At 35.2% G+C, this 13,574-nt stretch overlaps 1 protein-coding gene across 4 annotated transcripts in view; it reads left to right on the top strand.

Moving 5' to 3' along the window:
* Positions 1-3,403: 3,403 nt before the first annotated feature.
* The window catches only part of LOC121980425 (ATP-dependent DNA helicase RecQ-like), a 104,649-nt gene continuing 94,478 nt past the window's right edge, over positions 3,404-13,574 (top strand). For all 4 annotated transcript variants that reach the window (XM_042532457.1, XM_042532456.1, XM_042532458.1 and 1 more), the window contains exons 1-4: positions 3,404-3,597; positions 3,808-3,920; positions 4,405-4,480; positions 4,595-4,737. In XM_042532457.1, the coding sequence (XP_042388391.1) occupies positions 3,424-3,597; positions 3,808-3,920; positions 4,405-4,480; positions 4,595-4,737 (506 nt within the window). In that variant the 5' untranslated portion in view covers positions 3,404-3,423. The remainder of the gene's footprint in view (positions 3,598-3,807; positions 3,921-4,404; positions 4,481-4,594; positions 4,738-13,574) is intronic.

Raw genomic sequence — 13,574 nt, 5'->3', positions numbered from 1 at the left:
ACCACTTGATTTCTCTTGACCTCCTCTACTCTAGGCCTTCTCTCAAACCTTTCTCTTTTGCTCTCTCTCTCAATTGTCTCTCTTTCTCTCTTGTTCTTGTGACCACACACAATCTTGATCATCGATATAATTTGTTTTGTGATTTTAACTAATGCTTAATCAATAGTCCCTATGGATCGATATTTAATTACTTAATAGCATTCTCATGCGCTTGTGGATTTATCACATCAATCACCTTCCTAACTTCGTGCTTGGTGAACCCTTTCTTCTTCTTGAACATTTTCTGAACTACGTTGACTAGTTCAGAAGAGATCTCTCCTCATTGTATTCTAAATTGGATTCATCTTCGGATTCATATTCGGGTTGGGATTTAGGCTTTAACTCTTTGTTCTTGATTTTACCTGTAAGTAAAATAATACTTTTCTCGGTTGAACTTGTATTAGTTTGTTAATATAATTCAAATTCTGGAAATAATCCATCAAATTTAAGTTTTGAAAGGTCCTGTGAAACTTTATAAACATCTATTATAGATGCCCATAAAATGTTTCTCGAAAATACTTTCAATGTGTACCTGATTACATCATGCTTCTTGACTTATTGTCCGATCGAGTGAAGTTTGTTGAGAAGGTCTTAGATCATAGTGTGTAGAAGACTCGTCGATTCTCCTTCCTACATTTTAATGTTATACAATTTATTTAAGAATAAATCTCTTTTGTAGACCATGGTGTCGGAGGTCCTTCGTGTAGTTTGACTAGTTTGTCCCACAAATCTTGTGCACTAATGGGCCAACTTGATTAAGCTCTTCTTTGAACATGTCACATTAGAGGGTTTGGGTCGCGTTGGTATTGACTTCGATCTTCTGTTTGATGTCGACTGTCGCATTCGAGTGGTTCTCCTTCTTTGTTAGTGGGCAATGCGAAATCTGTTTGAATCACGATCCACATCTACACCTGAATCTTCAGGTGATACTCTATTCTTTTAAATTTTGATAAAAATTCTCACATGGAGACCGATATTCTTTTAAATTTTTAGATGCACAAGCTATGATTACAAGATTTTTGACATTGATAATACTCTATGCCCACCATGAATTTTGATAAAAACTCTTCGATGAGTTTATAAACTTCAACAAAACAGTATGATTGTTAGGAACAATGCAATCCATTACAACATCAAAGGAAGGAATGCACGAGTTAACATGTGAAAGACAAACCTTATACATGTGAAAGAGATGGGGATTTCATCTTGGCTATAGTAGAAATCGAAATAAACCTTTGGAGTTGATCAAGAGGTTGAACCACATTGTTGCACCATTTTACAATAGGAGTAAAATTTACAATACTAGGTTAGCAATCATAGAAAGGAGAGGAGGGAGATGACCAACGTCGACACATAGGATGAGAAAGCCAAACTAAAACCTAAACTCGAATGGGAGAGGAAAAGATTAGTAGTAGATAAGTGTTGGTGAGAACCCTAACACTTTATGTGAGCTACGAGGTAAACAAGAAGACCTGTGCGTAGGGTTTCGACTTCTCAAAAAATTTACTTTCCAAGAGCTAAGAGAGAATAAATTTACATTTTGTGAGCTGAGAGAGATGAGATGTCAAGGTTATGCACATCCAAACCAAATAAATATTTTTTTTTATGACTAGGATGTTTTAGAAAAAAGTATTGAGGGGTATAATTGAAAATAAGTGCACCCTTTGAGAATTAACAAACTATTGTCTTTTTCCTTTGAGAATTATACAATTTTGAATGCGTCTTTTAGTAAATTGTTGGTTGAAACAACATTGAATATCAATCTTACTAATCGGGCATAAATGAGTCGAAATAAGTTGAGAAAGAGTATTTTTTAAAACCCACAAAAGTATATTCTTGTCTTTTCAATAAATCAAAATATAGGAAACATTTTTTATATTAATCTAGGTATTTAATTTTTTGAACCGACTAATTATGGAGGTGACCATTCCAACTCCATAGAAGTTTTCTACTAGCCACCAAAGAAATTCAGTAATCACAGATGGGTTATGATGGACGGTCCAACATCATAAATGGTTTGAACACCTTGAGCATATGATATGCCCTGTGAGAGATTCCAACTCTCGTTGTATGAGAGTTCATTATATCTTTTACTATTGGATCGTGTCCTAGAGGAAAATGCATCCTTTGATAAATTGGAAAATAGGATAATCCTTTTGAGTATTCCTTAATTTAGATGGGTTTTTTTAGTAAAATATTGAATATTTTTCATTTTTTTAAATTAAGGTATCCAACTCTTAGAACCGACTAATTTTCGAGGTGACTGACCTAGCTCCACAAAAATTTTCCACTAGCCACAGGATGAATTGGGAAGCGTTAATGGAGATCCATCCAAATGGCCAGTATTCTTAGACCCACTTCTCATTGGAGGAAAAATCTCATGAAGTGTATCGCAACTGAAATTCAAACGTTAAATCTTTTAATTATTCATTGGAGGGTCTAACCATTTGTAGCATTGCTAGGACACTTAGGTGGTGCTTGGTTCTTTCTTAGAAATCAGAATGGGAATGAGAATCATAGTATTGTAGAATGAGGATGAGTATGAGCATGAATATCACTCTTTAAAATAATATTTGGGTAGTTGAATATTTTCTATCAGAATAATTTTTTTTCCCTTTTTACCTTTAGAGAAAAATAAGAGAAAAAAATAGATATGAGAGAAAAATGCGATGAGAGAGTATGATGAGAGAGAAAGTGTGATAAGAGATAAAATATATTGGGGAAAAATGAAGAGAGAGAAAATATAATGAGAAAAAACGAGAAAAGAGAATGTGATGAGAGAGGATGAGGAAAGAGAAAATATGATAAGAGAGGAAATGTAATGGAGAAAATGAAGAGAGAGAAAGTGTGTTGAGAGAAAATAAGGAGAGAGAGTATGATGAGAGAAATTAAAGAGAGAGAAAGTATGATGAGAGAGAAAGTGTGATGAGGGAAAAAAATGAGGAAAGAGAATATGATGAGAGAGAAAATATGGTGAGAAAGAAAATGTTATGAGTGAGAATGAAGAGAAAAAAAAGTGTGGCGAGAGAAAATGAGGAGAGAAATTGAGGAAAGAGGAAATATGATGAAAGAGAAAATGTAATGATAGAATAAGGAGAGAGAAAATATGATGAGAGAGAATAAAATAGATAAAGTGATATGAAAGAAAAATTAAACAAATATATTAAGGATATTTTCATCTAAAACTTAATTATCATTTTCATTCCCATTAAAATTTAAGAGAAAAATACCCAAATTTTTAAATTTTATTCTAAAATTTTAATTTCATTTCCATAAACTTTATATAAGATTTAAAAATAAATTCATTTCCTCGATCAAAAACCTTTAAACCAAACGCAATCTTACCTCCCTTATATCCACCTAAACAAACAACTAAAAGTTCAAATGAGGATGGGCATTTGCCGATTTTTGCTGGACAAAAGTTGGCGGGAGGCCCGATCCGTGCTCGCGCTTCTCCGGAGCTCGACGATCCCGCTTTACCGCCTCAGTTACCATGGCGCCGCCTGCTTCTCCTCGCCTTCTACCGACAGGGTCTTCGAGATGGAGCAAGTTCTCAAGGCAAGTAACTGGAACCTTATCGTTTCGCCTCTCGCAGTGGCACGAAGAAATGCTTTGAAACCCTAACTCCTTGTTGCTTCCGATCGCTCCTTTAGATGCCCCGTTTGGTTGTTTTTCCCCTGACGTTTTGCTTTCTTGAGAGAAGTGGCCAGATCCAGTTATCCCTTTGTTTTGCGTCTCTATTGATTTATCTGTGATTATTGAACGCAGGAACACTTTGGCTACGCTCAGTTTCGGTCTCACCAGAAGGAGATTGTAAAGAAAATCTTAGATGGAAGAGATTGCTTGGTGGTCATGACTACAGGAAGTGGGAAGTCTTTATGGTATCTCAGAAGTCTGTTATGTTTGCACGGCAATTTAAATGCTTCATGTGCTTGTGGAGGATATGTTTATTGATTTGTCACTATGGAATTCCCACTGCAAGCACCGAAAGCATATCAACATAGCATGATAAGTTACTAAAATTGTAGACCGAAACCCCTAATGCTGCTCGAGATTTTAAATCTTACTTAATACAACATCTTGAATGCGATTTTAAAGTTGAAAAACTTGGAAAATACTATAAGTTGATCCATTCAAAAGAAAAAGGGCCCTAACCACCGCTATCATCTCAATACAAAATGCTTGGTGTTTAGTCATGCTATTCTATGTGATCATATTTCACTTCATCTTGATTGTTTCTAACTGTGTTCCAGTCACAATGATTTTGAGAAATTTTCTTATAATTTCCTCTTTCATACAAATGGTGCTAAAGAACCATGCAATTCAGTTTATTATTAATTTGTGTTTGATTATTTAATTATACAGTTACCAAATCCCTCCACTGGTAACAAGAAAGACTGCTATCGTGATAAGTCCTCTCTTATCCTTGATGCAAGACCAGGCAAGTGGTTATTTGTTGTTTCATGCTTCACTTGCTAGTACGAGGGCACTTTCAAATGGTATGAAAGTGCAATGTTTATGCATATTGGTCTTGATAAACTGTTAAATTTAATAGGTCATGAGTTTAAAGCAACGAGGAATCAAAGGTGAATATCTTGGAAGCACTCAAACTGATAAGTCAGTGCAGTCTCATGCTGAAAGTGGTAACTATGATGTTTTGTACATGAGTCCAGAAAAGGCTTGCACACTTCCTTCAAGGTTAAGTTCTATGAAGTTATTATGTCCTGTAAAAATATGATTGTTTGTTTCCCTTAGTGTGGTAGTGACCCCTTTCTTTATATGTGAAACAAGTTATGTAATCTTTGTACTTTTTTGCTTTATTTCTTCTACAATTTTGATAGAGGAAAAACTTAAATAACTAGGTTTGGGGGTTACCTTATAATTAGAGGGTAAGTTATGTAGTTCCCTTATATAAGAATAAGGGAGGTGTACAAAATTATGCAAACTATAAGAATATTAAACTAATGTGTCATATCATGAAATTTGGGGAAAGAATATTAGAAAAAAGATTAAGGAAGCAGACCACGGTGACTGAAAATTAATTTGGGTTCATGTTTAGAAGGTCGATAATAGAAGCTATATATCTTCTCAATTAATTGAAAAGTATCGGGAGCAAAAACAAGATCTACACATTGTATTCATTAACTTAGAAAAATGTTATGATAGAGTTTCAAGAGAAATTATATGGAGAATTCTAAAAAGAGAGGTGTTAGTGATAGGATATGAATGAGGATGTTATCTTATCGCATGCTTTTTCCTTCTCCTTCTCCTTTCCTTTACCTTTGGAAGTAGAAGCTAATCTCAGTGTTCGAAAACATGGCCTAGGCGGCCGCCTAGGCGTTATGCGGCAACAGACCTTGCCAGAAACCCCCCAGGCGGGTGGCCTAGGCGGCCCAGCCGCCTAGGCGCTGTGCGGCAACAGACCTTGCCGGAAACCCCCCAGCCGCCTAGGCAGCGCTCGACAGCCCTCAGCGGCTTTTGGCGGGCTTCGGGGGGCCTCGACACAGATATTTAAGTTTTATTTTGTACCTAATTTGCTCGTTTGCATGCATGCTTACGCCTTCGTCGTCTCTCATCGCCGCTTCGTCTTCTCTCATCGTCGCTGTAAGGCTTCATCGCTCCGTGACTCCGGTAAGTTTTTAGGTTTTTTTTCTTACTTTCTGTTTTCGAACATTGCTTGCTTTCTGATAATTTTTTTGTTTTTCTCTTGTTGAGTTGTCGTCGCGGCACATCTCCGGTGGTGTCGGACGAGTTCGCAGTCGCCGGAAACGTCCGCAGCCGCCGGAAGCATTGCAGGATGCGTCCGGCGACATCTCATGATGCTTCCAGCGGCACTGGAAGTCGCCGGAAGCGACGCCGGACTTTCTCGGGCGCTCTGGATGCGTCCAGCGATGCTTTCGGTGGCGCCAGACGCATCCAGCGAGGCTTCCGGCGGCGCCGGACGTCTCCCGTGAGGCGTGCGAGTCGATCAGACGCTTCGGCGACGGCGTGTGTTTACTGTACAAAATTTATTTTAGGATTTAATAAAATCAAACAACTCCTAACCGAGATAATTTCAATAATAGGGTTTCATAAAGCCTAATTAAATTACCCCAATTATATATATTTAAAATTTAATTTGTTTAATAAATATTATTAATTTATATAAAACAGATTTAAATATATAAATAATATAATTTAATTTTTTAAATAAATATTATTAATTTATATAACAGATATAAATATTATATTTAAAATTAAAAAATTCTAATAAATATTATTAATTTATATTAATCAGATTTAAAAATATAAAAATTATATTTAAAATTAAAAAAATGTTAATAAATATTATTAATTTATATAAATCAGATTTAAAATTTTTATATATTATTAATTTTTATTAAATTATTAATCGGATTTAAAAATATAAAAATTTAAAATTATATTAAAATTAAAAAAATTTAAAATTTTAATAAATATTATTAATTTATATAAATCAGATTTAAAAATTTTATATATTATTAATTTATATTAAATTATTAATCAGATTTAAAAATATAAAAATTTAAAATTATATTAAAATTTAAAAAATTTAAAATTTTAATAAATATTATTAATTTATATAAATTAGATTTAAATTTTTTATATATTATTAATTTATATTAAATTATTAATCAGATTTAAAAATATAAAAATTTAAAATTATATTAAAATTTTAAAAAATTTAAAATTCTAATAAATATTATTAATTTATATAAATCAGATTTAAAAATATATTTAAAATTTAATTTTTTTGATGAATAGCTAATAAATTTTATTAATTAAATTAAGATATATAAAAAAATATTCTAAGACTTGTTAATGCTATATTTTGTATCGTATAATTAAATTTTATTATGTTATATATAATTTTCAGGTTATCCGCTATCATAATGGCAAACAATCCATCTTCGACAGCATCCGTCACTCAACTCAAATCTGAAATTCTTAGAAGAAAGTCAAATGAAATCGGATGGGAGTTTGGGATGTTGATTGATTCTAAGAATCTCGACAAAATTAAATGCAAGTTATGTGAAAAAACAATGTCAGGGGGAGTTTATAGGATCGAGGAGCACATTGGAAATATACCTGGAAATGTATTTGGTTGTCGAAAAGCATCTCAAGAAGACAAACAGGCTATTTTAGAAGGGAGGAACAGAAAGAACCAAATAATGGAAGAGCAAAGTTATAGAGCAGAGGTGACTATTTCTTTAGACGAAGAAGAAGGTCTTGAAATTGAAGGGATGGATGATATTAAAAAACCTCTTCCACTTGGCCCCATGGATAGATATGCATCAGTAATTGCTCCAGAAAATGTAAGTTCAAGTGGGAGTAAAGTGCTTCGCCAAAAAAAATATAAATGAGGCTCTTTTCAAAGAGAGAACTCAACAAGTTCAACAATATGTTGGGAGATGGGTTTATGAAAATGAAATCTCATTCAATGCTATAATGATAGCTTCAAGCAACTAATGGAGGCAGTGGGTCAATTTGAACCAGGATTCAAGCCTCTAACTCAATATTAACTTAGGGAGCCACTGTTGAAAGCCAAAGTTGAAAGAACAAAACAATTGTTGAAAAAACATGAAGAAGAATGGGCAAAGAATGGGTGCTCAATCATAACAGATGCATGAAGTGATAAAAAAGAAGTATCTTAAATTTGTGTGTTAATTGCAAGGAGGGTACTATATTTTTAGAGTCTAAGGAGTTTTCAGACGAGGCGCAGACAGCTGAACTTATTTTTGAGTATGTTGACAAGTGTATTGAACAAGTAAGAGCTCAGAATATTGTTTAGATTGTAACAGACAATGCCACCAACAATATGGCTGCAGTTAAATTGATGAAAGAAAAATGACCTGGGATCTTTTGGAGTTCATGTGCAACTCACATTGTTAATCTCATATTTGAAAGTATTGGCAAACTTCCACGATATAAAAAGGTGATTGAGCAATCCAAGGCTTTTACCATTTTCATTTATGCTCACCATAAGACTTTATCATTGATGAGAAGTTTCACGAAGAAGAGAGACATAGTCCAACTAGGAGTTACCAGGTTTGCATCAAATTTCCTCACATTGCAAAGTTTGATTGAAAAAAAAGCTAGTTTAAGGGCCATGTTTACAAGTGATATGTGGGAGAAATGTAAATGGTAAAAAACAAACAAAGGAAAATTGGCTTACTCTACAGTGATGAGCATGAGTTTTTGGAATGGTGTGACACTTTGTTTGAAAATATTTGCTCCTTTGGTAAGAGTTCTTCGATTGGTAGATGGAGATAGAAAGCCATCAATGGGGTTTCTATATGGGGAACTTCTTCAAGCTAAAGAAGATATCAAGGTGGCTCTGAACAACGTGGAATCAAATTATCAGCCTGTCATAGTTATTATTGAGTCAAAAATGAAGGATAGACTTGATACATCATTGCATACCATTGCTTTTTGTTGAATACTTAGTTTTACTATAAAGATAGTTCTATTGCTCTTTATGAGGAGGTCGTGACGGGGATTTTTGAATGCATGGAAACTTTGCATGCCAATGAGTTAGATCTACAAGATACAATTATTAACAGGGAATTTCCAAAATATAGAGATAAGACTGGGTTATTTGGAAAAACATTGGCAGCAAAAGCATGTGAAAAAAATGATACATTTGATCCATGTGCATGGTGGAGTACATACGGTGCTCACACACCTAACTTGCTAAGGGTAACATTGAGGATATTTTCATTAACTACAAGTTCATCTGAGTGTGAAAGAAATTAGAGTACATTTGAAGGAGTAAGTTTTAAACTTTCAGTCTTTAATTAAATTTGCTATAATTTTTAACATCTATACTCTATATTCAGGTACTAACTATAATATTTACTTTCTCTGCTTTTTTTAGATTCATACAAAGAAAAGAAATAGGTTGGATGCCAACAGGTTGAACAATCTAGTATTTGTCCAATTTAATGCTAGATTGTTGAACAAACAAAAAGAGAAAAAGAAAGGAATGTCGATGTCCTTCTTGCAAAAGATGCTTCAAATGCACAAGGTTGGATTGTGGATGGTGGGGAAGATGATGAAGTTGAACTAGGTTCCGGACTTACTTGGCAAATGGTTGATGAAGCAAGTGGAGCAAATGAAAATCTACAACCCCGAAGAAGCTCTAGAGTGAGGGAACTTCATGAAGATGATTTTGCATCCGAAGAAGAAGAGGAGGATCACAATAATGATATTGAGTTTGTGTCCGATGAAGAACAAGTTATTGAAAATTATGGAGAAGAAGAAGTAGAATAAATATGAGTCTATGAGATATTATTAGTTGTGTAATTTTGAACTCATTTTGTTAAGACATGATTTATGTTATTCAACAATTATATTTTTCTTAGTGGTTACTGGTTCACAATGATGTAATCTTGAATTGAAGTATTGCTACTATTTTCTAATATTTTCCACCACTAAAGTTGTTTTAGCTTATAGCAAAGTTTTAAATTCGAGTTGAATATATATTCTACTGTTTACTACATGATTATGATAACTTACTGCATGTTTTATTGTTCAACTGTTTCTTTTACTCGTATTTATTGAGTCTAGTATATTTCCTTTGCACAAAACTACTTTTATAATTTTTCATTTTTTGGTATTGGAAAGTATGCATTTATTTCATCATACATAGTTAGATCTCCATTGCTATGAAATTGTTTAAGACAACATTTAGATTTTCATATGACATTGTTCACAGTCCACAACTCCACGCAAAACAAGGGATACCGAGGAATCCGCCTAGCGGCGCCTAGTCCCCGCCTAGGCGCTAGGCGTTGGTCTGCTGCCCGACTAGCACCTAGCGAATTTTAGAACCTTTGCTAATCTTTAAGATCTCAAAAAAAAAAAAGTAAGGATTTAGGGCAAGAAGGTGTGCTCTTGTGAGAAAAGAGTGGAGATGAGGGTTTAAGGCTAGATGAAGCTTAGAGAAGGGGTCTAGAGGAAGGAGATGAAGGGTTTTGAAAAATCTCGAGAGGACATGGGTGGTGGTGAGCTAGGGCATGGGTGAATGCTTATATAGGGTTTTGGCGACATGGGTCGTGCCGGCAGGCACAGGCGCCTCCAAAGGTTGGTTTTCACTCCGATGTTTGTTTGATGACTTGCAAAACAAAATGACTTGATTAAAACACTTCAAAAGCATAAATCAACAAACAAAAAAAGTTAAAAATCTAAGGGGGTGCTTGGTTGGATGGAATGAGAGTGGGGAATAGGAAAGAGATTCAAAGTTGATGATTGGTTTGGGGGATTGGTGGTGGGTCCCACGGATTTAATCCCCCAAACATGGGAATGGACCATTACCAAGCAAAATGAGGGGAATGGAAAAAAAAACATTGTTCGGATTGAAACTCCCCATTTCCATTCTCTACTTCTATCAATCCCATTCCCATTCCCTTCCGAGAACTAAGCACCTCTAAGAAATGAAAGACTTGGGTTACTTCCCAAGAAGCGCTTATTTATGACCCCTTTTAGAACTCAACTTGGAGCTTTTGCTTTGAGGGGATTCCTTTCCCCTCCTCTGAGCATTTCAAATTGAAAAATTTCTTCTCTCAAGGAGGCCCTTGCTGGGATAATATACTTCACTTGTTTCATAGCCTCTATGTTTAGCTCGGTGTTCAGGGGTCTTTTAGAATGACCCTCTGAACATTCAAAATTGCTTTTCTCCCCTTGGCTTCCTTCATGGAATCACTTGATAATTTTGAGAGATCAAACTCCAACTTATTTCTTCCCACCGAAACAAAAGCTTATGATTCTTCACATCTATTATCACTCCGGCTCTGGCCAAGAAGAGTCTCCCAAGAATAATAGGTACGCATGGATCTTCCTCCATTTCCAATACAACAAAATCAGTTGACATTACAATATCTCCTATTTGCACTAGAATATCCTCTAAAATTCCCAGAGGATACCGACAAGAGTGGTCGGCCAACTGTAGTGTCATGGTTGTGAGCTTAACGTCCCCAGACCTAACCTTTAGCACATAAAAAATGACATCAAAACTCACGCTTGCTTCCAAGTCACACAAAAATTTGTTTATCTTTCTATCTTTAATGAAGCAAGGAATAGAAAAGCTTCTTGGATCTTTTAGCTTCTGAGGATCCTCATTTTGTATTATAGCACTACATTCTTCAGTGGTTTCATGGCTCTCCTTTTTCCTCTTGTGAGAGACGATCTCCTTCATGAATTTGGCGAACTGTAACATTTGGTGCATTGCATAACAACACCTCCACATAGATTTTCTTCATCATCTCGAAAAATTTTCTAAACTCTTCGTCTTGCTTCATTTTTGCCAAGCGTTGTGGAAATGGGTTAGGAGGTTGGTAAACTTAAACCGGAGGCTTTAGCAAGAGGTCTTCTTTTGGCTCCTTGGGTTTGCTTGATTCCTCCTCAACTGCCATATGCTTTTTTGGTACATCGTTTTCTTTAGCAAGACCTTTTGGTATATCCTTCTCATTTCCTCATAAGTCTTGCAACACCTTCTCACTTCTCAAGTTTACAATATTGCAATGTTCAACCAGATTTATTTCTGATCATCCGTGAAATTTACTGGGAGATCTTGAAATCGAATTAGCAACTTGATTTTCCAACATTTTTGTGTGATTTTTAAGAGTATCAACTAAAGTCTTCAATTCTTTGATCTAAGACTTTGTCATTGGAATGTTATTGGCTAAACTTTTCATTGGCTTCATATTGCGTAGCTATGAATTATTCCATTATCTTCTTCATATTTGATTTTTGTGGTTGAGGTTCAGTATTTTACCCATAACCCTCTTGATTTGGAAATTGACCTTGATTTGTTTAATATGAAAAATTTGGATGATTCTTCCATCCCAAATTATAGGTGCTAGAGTAGGGGTTTGGTCTTGAATTGAAGTTGCTGACCGCATCCACATGTTCCACTTGATCGCCATGTATAGATGCCAAGACTGAATAATTCTCCCTGACATTCTTGAATTCCCACATACTTCACAAGAAGCAACGATGACATTAACAAGATTTATACTCAATGTATCCAAGCGCTTGCTCATTGCATCCAACTTTGCTGCCATGAAATCCACTTGATTAATGCGTGCATTCCTGGGGCTTGCACAGGGGCACCCCTCTCGTTGACCCACTGATGATGGTTAAATGCTACACTTTAAATGATCTCTTCAGCTTCTTTAAGTGTTTTGTTCATTATAGCTCCTCCCGCAGCTGAGTTAAGGGACACTTTAGCCGCACAGGAAATCCCATTGTAGAACGTGTATGATTAACTATGATGTGGGCATTGTTGCAATAGACTTTTGTGTCTATCCCAAGACCTCAATCCTTCTGCATAAAATTTGTGATAAAGTGTCTCATGTGAGCTATTTTGCTTGGGGGTAGTATTTGTTCAAAAATCTCAACTCGCATTGATCCTATGTTGTTATACATTCCTAGGGTAGCGATGTTAGCCACATTTTGGCTTTGTCCCTTGACGAGAATGAGAATAACATGAGCCGAATTATATCTGTAGAAACCCCATTTTGCTTTAAGATACCACAGATTTTAAGAAAATTCTCTAAGTGCATATTTGGGTCTTCTATTGGTGCTTCACTAAATTGACATTGCTGAACCATGCGAATTAAGGCCAGCTTGAGCTCAAAATTGTTTACTTCAATTATAGACCGGACAATGCTATATTTGAATTCTCTTACACTTGGCGATTCATAATCACCAAGTGACCTATTGTTGTTCACCATGAGGAGGTTCGGGAGATTCTGATTTTGGTTAGCATCCATTGCTTGTTGCTCACTTAGTGTCGATGATACGTATGATCAATCTCTCGATCCAGTGGCAACAAATTCCCCAACCTCGCAGTCGTGTGCATGTACTAGGGCATTTCCTTAAAAAGGAAAAGAAACAAGATTAAAAGAGTGCAAAGAAATGCAAAAATAAAATAAAAGAAAAAACAGTCTAATCCAATCAATTTGCTATTAAGCTAATATTAACCAAAACAAGTCTCGACAACAGTGCCAAAAACTTGATGTGGATAAATCCACAAGTGCACGAAAATGTGGTCAAGTAATAAAAGATATCGAACCCATAAAGATTGGTGGTCGAGTACTAGTTTACTAAATACATTTAACTGTTTAGACTAATTATGGATGTTAAGTGTCGAGAACTAGAAAATCCAATGAAGAGAGTGACGAAAGGAGTGAGAGAAGAGATTTGATCAAGAAGAAAGAAAAGGAAGGCATGGAGATCTAGGTGGATTTGATTGGTGAAGGCAATTCTAAGATTTTGGTTTCACTACAATGTTAGTAAACACCTAATCTATGTTTTGGTTTCCTAATAAACATGTCGTTTTATATCAAGTATAACAACAAACAGTAAAATGATGTAATCGAATTCACAAGTGACTCTGGTACCACTCGTGTATTTTCGTGCAAAAATTAAACAATAAATGTTGCGGAAAAAGGAAATCGCTAGAGATCCAAGCGAATTCTAATTACATCGTTGGTGCAAAATTTTACCTCTCG

Source organism: Zingiber officinale, chromosome 5A (assembly GCF_018446385.1).
Source record: "Zingiber officinale cultivar Zhangliang chromosome 5A, Zo_v1.1, whole genome shotgun sequence".
NCBI lineage: Eukaryota > Viridiplantae > Streptophyta > Magnoliopsida > Zingiberales > Zingiberaceae > Zingiber > Zingiber officinale.
Note: the sequence above shows the minus strand (reverse complement) of the source record. Positions and strands in the feature narration are given on the sequence as shown.